General features: G+C 48.1%; 1 protein-coding gene across 2 annotated transcripts; it reads right to left on the minus strand.

Annotated features, from left to right (window-relative positions):
• Positions 1-697: 697 nt before the first annotated feature.
• Positions 698-5,350, minus strand: LOC135101573 (uncharacterized). Of its 2 annotated transcripts, none has more exons than XM_064005706.1 (2): positions 3,716-5,350; positions 698-1,005 (listed from the first exon to the last, which is right to left on the minus strand). In XM_064005706.1, the coding sequence occupies exon 1, from the start codon at positions 5,302-5,304 to the stop codon at positions 3,739-3,741; it is 1,566 nt and encodes a 521-aa protein (XP_063861776.1). In that variant the 5' UTR covers positions 5,305-5,350; the 3' UTR covers positions 698-1,005; positions 3,716-3,738. The 2 variants fall into 2 exon arrangements, with proteins under 2 accessions (XP_063861776.1, XP_063861770.1); XM_064005700.1 differs by having other exon boundaries at positions 698-2,030.
• Between the last annotated feature and the right edge of the window lie 2,462 nt (positions 5,351-7,812).

Raw genomic sequence — 7,812 nt, forward strand, 5'->3', positions numbered from 1 at the left:
TATCGGAGGGAAGGTCGGTCACGACTGGATCGAGGGATGATCCAGAGCGGTGGGTGGGAAAGGTGACATAGTTGTGCAAGTCGTGCACAACCATGAGTGTGTTAAATGTTTCGCGCACTGTGTTTTGGTTTAAGTCCCCAATAATTATCACATTTTCACACTTATTTGCTACCATCATTGCGTCTATATTCACTGTCAGGTAGTCAATGAGTAAAGTGCCCTGTGACGGGGGGCGATAACACCCAACACACAAACCTTTCCCGTTTCTGTCTGTGACTTTTAACACTAGTAATTATACGATTAAGCGAGTACTTACCGGTACGATGGTTGATCGTAATTTCACGAACAGTTAACTGCGTCACTGAGGTAGTAAATGAGATGCCAGTAGCGGACGCAGCAAGCCAGTCCTTTAGAGAGGTTTGAGGAAGCAGCCAACCATTGACAAGGAGGCACATCAGTAGGAAAGAACCTAACGAGGGGACAAAACACTGGGAGGGAAAAGGGAGGGCATTTACTACCTCAGTGACGCAGTTAACTGTTCGTGAAATTACGATCAACCATCGTACCGGTAAGTACTCGCTTAATCGTATAATTTCACTTCACGGTAGTTAACTGCGTCACGAGGTAGGCAATGAGAGCTTAAGAGTGATTCCTCAAACCTAACGTAGTCCTTAGTGGTGTCAAAAGAAAAATAGACAAAGAATAACCATTTATTTCCCAAGTAACGATATAAGGTAGTACAGAAGTGAAACTCAACACAAATAATAGAACAGGCTGCAATCCATGTGCAAATCAACAATCTATATGTATGTGTATACCTTAATAAATACCCAAGTAATCAAGAGAAGGAAACCTCCTCAGCCCAACACTGCACTAGCAAAATCTGTCCGCTTGGACAACGGCCTCCTGTAGAATTTAGCAAAAACAGACTCACACGACCACCCCACAGTGGCCATGATTGTGGAGACAGGTAGAGTCAGGGATGCCTTGCTGGAGGAGGCAGATCTGGTGGAGTGAGGTGAGAAAATTGTTAAATCAATACCTGCATCCCTCATGACATTCCTAGTCCAGCGTCTTATAGTGTCTCGTGACGCTAACCGCACGGGAGCCTTAGTAGTTAAAAAGAACCTGGTAATAGAGCCCCTAATCCCTGCAGTCCTTTCCAAGTAACAGCAAATAGTGGTGAATACACATAAACATTTGTCTGGAGAATAAGCCGGAAAAACAAGCTCAGAGAGATGAACACCAGGTCTGGAAGTTTTCAGAAGATCACCTATTCGAAAACAAACCTCAGAACGAGAAACTGTCATGTTCCTAGTGTCCAAAAGATGTAAAGTATGGCCACGTTGTCCGGATACCAGGAGCATGAGCATGACCAATTTCCCAGATAACTGAATCATGGACAGGCCCTCATTTTGCCCCAAAGATCTTATGTGCGTCAGGACTACATCTGGATCCCACGTAGAGCAGTTACGGGGTAAAGATGGCCTTAATAGAAAAACTGCCTTCATAAACCTGCAGACTAGAGGGTGCTGGCCCGCGGGTTTGGAATCTATATTAGCAATGGCAGAAATAGAAGAACGAACGACATTCAAAGAACTGTAGCTCCGTCCCGTCTCCTTCCTAAATTCTTGCAACAAGAAATCCAACAAACAACTTACAGGTGGTCGAAAAGGATTAATTTCCCTGCCGACACAAAAACACAACCATCTTTTGATATGCGGCCCATATTGTAATTTCGTGCTCTGTCTCCACGATTGAAGCAGAAATTCGGCAACTTCCTGCGAAAGGCCTCTGTATGCAAAGGATCGCCAGAGAGGATCATGGCTGACAATATCAACTTCGAGGTCTGAGGATGTACTCGCGACGGGTCCTGGGGTAGTGTTAAGGAAGCGCGAGGAAGAAGGCGGGGAGGTGCAATCAGTAACCGGAGGGCCATCGGGAACCAGACCTGGGTAGGCCAGAGCGGCAGAATAGTCAGGGATGTCGCCTTGTCCTCCAGGATCTTTCCCAACATCCGGCCAATGACACTGAAAGGAGGGAAGGCGTAACATCTCCAATTAGACCAGGGAAACGTGAACGCATTGGTAAATGAAGCATAAGGGTCAGGTTTCCAAGAAACGTATCAAGATAACTGGGCATTAATACGTGAAGCAAATAGGTCGATGTCCGGAAAAAAGAATACTTCACACAGCCTATTGAAAATACAGGGTAACAGCATCCATTCAGTGTCAATGTTCCGGACTCTGGACTCTGCATCCGCTTCAACATTGTCAATTCCCCTGACATACTCGGCAGATAAAGTGATGTCCCTCATCGCAGCCCAATCAAAAATCTGTTCCGTCAGGGTATTAAGGCTCAATTTAGTACTGCCACAGCGATTAATACAGGCGATAGCGGTAGAATTATCAGACCGAAGACGGATGTGAGTCTGTTCGCAGCGTTTGCAGAGGGATCTTAGGCTCAAAAGGATGGCTTTAAGCTCCAGACAATTTATGTGATCTAATTCTGCATGTGCCCAATGACCTCCTGTCCTAGCATCGCCAACCTTCGCCCCCCAACCCGTTAGGCAAGCATCAGTGTGAATTTCCAAATCTGGGGGGCAGGATACCAGAGATTTAGTTTGAGAGTCGATGTTATCAATCCACCACCGGATTATGTCCCGAGCATGACTATCAAGTGAAATAACAGAGTTGTAGTTACCTTTGCTCAGAGTAAGTTCCTTATTTCGAACAATCTCCAGGTATTTGTACCTGAGGGGGGCTAGATTCACCGCCGCTTCGGAGGCTACGGCAAGACCAATAAACGCAGCCAAGTCATGTAGAGTAGATCCACCTCTAAGCAAACTCAAACCATGGGCTTTAATGCTCTCTTTACGACGTGATGGTAAAGAGGCAGTCATCGTGACAGAATTTAGAATTATCCCCAAAAACTCCACTTCCTGAGTAGGAGACAAAACAGACTTTTTGACATTGACTGTTAAACCTACAGAGTCAAACATCTGCAAGGCATACATAGCATTGTCTTCCAACTCTTGAGCTGAAGAAGCCATGAGAATGCAGTCATCAATGTAACAGACAATCAATATCCCAAGTTTCCTGAGGTGAGAAAGGATAGGTTTAAGTAATTTAGTGAAAATGCGTGGTGCAGATGTAAGCCCCTGAGGAAGACAGGTAAACTGGAAAGATTGGTTATTCCACATAAAGCGCAGCCATTTCCTATCCTCAGGCTGAATACGAACAGAAAAATATGCATCCTTGAAGTCAATAGTCATGAAAAAACAATTTTCCTGAAGTAAACTAAGTACCTCCTTAATTGAACTCATTTTGAAATGAACATGTTTCACAAAGTCATTTAGTTTCTTTAAATTGAGAATAACCCTAGCCGTGCCATCCTTTTTTCTCGTAGGGAAAACATTTGAGTAAAAACCAAGGTCTGATATATGGGAACATCTCTCAACCACTTTCTGTTGTATGAAAGTTAGCATAGCATTATCCAGGGCTTCCCTGTCAGTAATGGATAGGGTGAGAGGTCTGGGGAATTCAGACTGTACAGGAACAACATCAAACTCTAACAATTTACCCCGCACCACATCATGAATCCATTTGTCCCTGGAAAAAACCTGCCAACTGTGCCTAAAAAGGAAGGTCTTACCCGCCACAAAGTTATCTGGCGTGTTAATCAAGGTGCAGCAAGGTAAGGTACAGCGACTTACTGTGGGAGGCACTGTGGGAGGCGTTACTGGGGAAGTTTGTATGGCTGCGTCCTCCTCCCGTAAGACTGCCGCAGGCCTAAAAAAGGCCTTGAAGGAAGCTTTGACCGGGCTCGTGAGCTGTAAGGTCTCCTGTGGTCCTGTCTACCGAAGGAGAAGCTCTTCCCTCTGGAGGTCTTGTAGGGGCGGAAGGACGGCCTTCCCAGCTTCTTGGTTCTATGCATTTCATCACATTTCTTCACAATGTCGAAAGGGAAGAGTTTGTCAGTACCGACTTCACACTCCCATTTACAGAGTTCTGCAAGAGCAGTGTCATTGACGTGAACACGTGCCACCTCCTTTCGTAACTGGTTGGTGTAATTGAAGGCGGAGATTAGTAGCCTAAGGCAATCATTTAAACCTTCCAGGTAAAAATTCACTGCCTTCCCTTTCCTTTCCCCCACGTCACTAACGCACTGAGTAATGGGAACAAGCGCTTTCAGTAACAGTCCATTAATATGGGTTAGTCGAGCATCCACAAGTTTACCTCCCGTATTCATTGCTTTGACAATGGGAGGGTTAGTCTCTGGAACTTTCATATTGGGCACATTGCTGGGTATTTTAATCCTATTAGTGGTTGATTTTACAATGTCGGCCACAGGACGACGCCTCAGGCTGGCATTGACTATTGATGCAAGTGAATCAGAAATTGGTTCACCTTTTGCTTCCTCGCCCAAAAAATTGTCAGACAATTCACTCAACGCTTGGAGGAAGTCTGCGTCATCACCAGAGGTAGCGGGTTGGCTACCGGAAAAAGAGGGGGAGATAGTGTCTAATCCATCTAGGGGGTCTGGATCATCTCTCTCAGACTCTTCACCGTCCTCATTATCAGAAGGGGACAATTCATGACAGCCACCATAATCTACCGGTGAAGGCGAAGCACTGCGTGTAATGCGGTTGTCTAGTTTTTCAACTAAACCACTCAACAGATTGGTGAGAATATCAAATTTCTTGTCTGAAGCAGAAGGATCCTCGTCCGAACAGGGTTGACTGACGAATGATTGTAGACTGCCAGGCGGTTGTTGATTGCCGGACGGTTGTTGACTGCCAGACGGTTGTTGACTGCCGGACGGTTGTTGTGGTTTGGAAGCACAAAGACGCTTGACGGACGACCCATCAAAACCAACAGCAGTCCTCTTATTGTCCTTCCTTAACCGGTCATCATCATCACGCCTGGGCCGTGAACTGTCCCGTGAGACAGATGAGGAGGAGGAAGCACGCCTTGGCGTGTCCTGGCTGGCCTGGGAAGCACGCCGTGGCGTGTCCTGGCTGGGCTGGGGTGCACGCCGTGGCGTGTCCTGGCTGGGCTTGGATGCACGCCGTGGCGTGTCCTGGCTGGGCTTGGGGGTTCCTGCCCGACTGAGGCCTCGGTCCGCCATGGCTGGACACGAACCAATGAAGATGAAGCCAAGTAAAACTGCAGCAAACACACCGCGGCTCCCGCCTAGAACAACCCAGGTGGCGGGTGGTGAACGGTAGGTCGTGAGCGGAGGAGAGGTGTGGACTGGACGAGCGCGCGCTGTCGACTGGCTTGCTGCGTCCGCTACTGGCATCTCATTGCCTACCTCGTGACGCAGTTAACTACCGTGAAGTGAAATTCAAGCTCCTCGGGCACAGGTTTGGCTGGTTCAATGACCTTAACATTGAGCGTTTCTTTGTAACAAAAGGCCACACCTCCACCTTGGGTCGATCGGTCCTTTCTTTGCCAGGCCGAATATCCGCGCACACGTGCGTAATTCAATGGCACACTTACATCCAAGAAAGTTTCACACACAAAAACAATGTCAGCACTGTTTTTAATAATCACATTATGCGTGAGTTCACCGACGTTGGTGTGGAAACCTCTCAAGTTTGCCGATACTATTTTTACTTCACTAGCGGCCACCTTGGTGTAGTTGTGTGAGGTGTTGTGGCGCGGCTCCATAATGGAAAGCGTGGGGTGGAGGGAAGAAGGACCAGGGGTGCTGAGGGATACGAGTCCCTTGGGTCAGTGCTGGTCCACCTGACTTCACTGTGTGTGAGTGCGGTTGTTGTAGTTGCCAGGCGACAGTTTTCAGTGCATTCAGAGTCTCCTGGTTACTTTCCCTCACTGCCAACACTAGTTCTTGTTGTCTTTGGTCAGCTAATTTTGTTTTGCAGTTTTGAGAGGAGTGAAAGCGGCCGTGGCAGTAATCACACACTTTTCTCGGACACTGATCTCGGGTGTGGCCCAAGTGCTTGCACTGCTGACACTTCCGTGCCTGCTGCTGCTGCCTAGAATGTAGTTGCTGCCTCGGCTCAGCTGCAACTTCTCCAGAGGCGGCGTTACTTCCAACTGCCGGTTTTCTCCTCTGTAGGTGTCGAGGATGAGAGTTCTCTCTCTCTCTCTCTCTCTCTCTCTCTCTCTCTCTCTCTCTCTCTCTCTCTCTCTTTTTATTTAAACTATTTCTCTCTCTCTCTCTCTCTCTCTCTCTCTCTCTCTCTCTCTCTCTCTCTCTCTCTCTCTCTCTCTCTCTCTCTTTATTTAAACTATTACTCTCTCTCTCTCCCTCTTTTTTTATTTAAACTATTAAACTCACATGTTCATTGTGGCCTTTGCTAAAGTTATCTTTGTCGTGTATAACTATTTTAAAGCATTACTGTGTGTGGTATAATAAATAATAATATTTTGCTAAGATGTATAGGCATATGTATGTAACCAGTGATTAAATCAATGAATAAATAATAAGCAAATACGAGTAAATAGATTAATAAACTAGAAAATGATATGGTTATATATTATATACAGTATTTACAATAGAGGTCATATGTATCTATATGTTAAGTTCACTGGAGGTCAGACACGACCATATTTTTGTGTCTTTCTTATGGAGGGCTGAGAATCTGAAAGCGTAACCACTTGTGTGTGGACACTCATCTGCTGTGTGGACAGACGTCGTACGTCCACCACAGCCGTGAGGGTGTTCCACCACACTACAGTGGCGGAGGAGAAGGCCCGTTGGTGGGTGCTGGAGCGAGACCCTGGCACCTCCAAGAGAAGATCGTTGCTCAATACCGTTCTCGTATTGCGCTCAGATCTCCTCCAGGTAGCCCTCAGGTCTGCTAGGTGAGGAACATTCTGGATCTGCGCCTTATGAAGCACTGTCAGCGCTGCAACTTTCCGGCGATGATCCAGAGTGTCCCTCAGCACCGGCCCATCCTCCTGTATTTGCTGCTGATGCTGCTGTTGTCGCTGCCGCCACGGTTGCTGGCGAAGCTGTGTCTGTCTGGCGCCACTGATGAGGCGCTCTGCCCTCCTTTGCACTTTGTTCAGCAAGTTGAGATGACATCGGGCACTGGACATACACGTGAGCGGCGCGTAATCCATGATGGGCCTGACCTGAGCCTTGTACAGGGTCAGGAGTCAAGGAGGTGCCTCTGACGCCGCAACAGTGTCACCTTCTGAGACACTTTTCGGGCCACGTCCTCGAGGTGACGGTCGAAGAGCAGCCGCGAGTCCACCTCCACGCCAAGGATGTTTACGCTGTCCTGTAGAGGCATGTTGTTGTCTCCCATCTTCAGCCTTCCACGCACTTCACGCGCGTCCTCGTGAGAGCAGGATACCACCACGGCATGAGTCTTTTCGGGGGCAAACTTGACTTGCCACCGATCGCCCCAGGCCATGATGTCTGAGAGCAGTGCGTTGGCAGACTGCACTGCGGCGGCCTGCGCCTCCCCTCTCTCGTAGGTCAAAGAGAGGGTGCAGTCGTCTGCGTACACACTGGCTGAAGGAACACTCTGCAGGAGGTCATTGAAGTAAATGTTCCACAGTATGGGTCCCAGAACTGACCCCTGTGGAACAGAGGCCTCTACAGGAAAGCTGGCGGAGGTGTGGCCGTTAACCACAACACGAAGACTCCTGTCCGTCAGGTAGCTGGAGAGCAGGTGCAGGAGGTCCCCGGTGATGCCCAGCTGCTCCAACTTTGCCAGAAGTCCCCGATGTCACACAGTGTCGAAGGCCCCGGCGATGTCCAGGGCAATCACTAATGATGGCCGGCCGACATCCAGGGCGTCGTGCCAGGATTTGGAGAAGAAGGAGCAGA

Source organism: Scylla paramamosain, chromosome 1 (assembly GCF_035594125.1).
Source record: "Scylla paramamosain isolate STU-SP2022 chromosome 1, ASM3559412v1, whole genome shotgun sequence".
NCBI classification, from domain to species: domain Eukaryota; kingdom Metazoa; phylum Arthropoda; class Malacostraca; order Decapoda; family Portunidae; genus Scylla; species Scylla paramamosain.

What these genes read in the sequence shown, in the direction of transcription:
- LOC135101573 (XM_064005706.1), bottom strand. Translation starts at nt 5,304, where the DNA reads ATGCCAGTAGCGGACGCAGCAAGCCAGTCGACAGCGCGCGCTCGTCCA.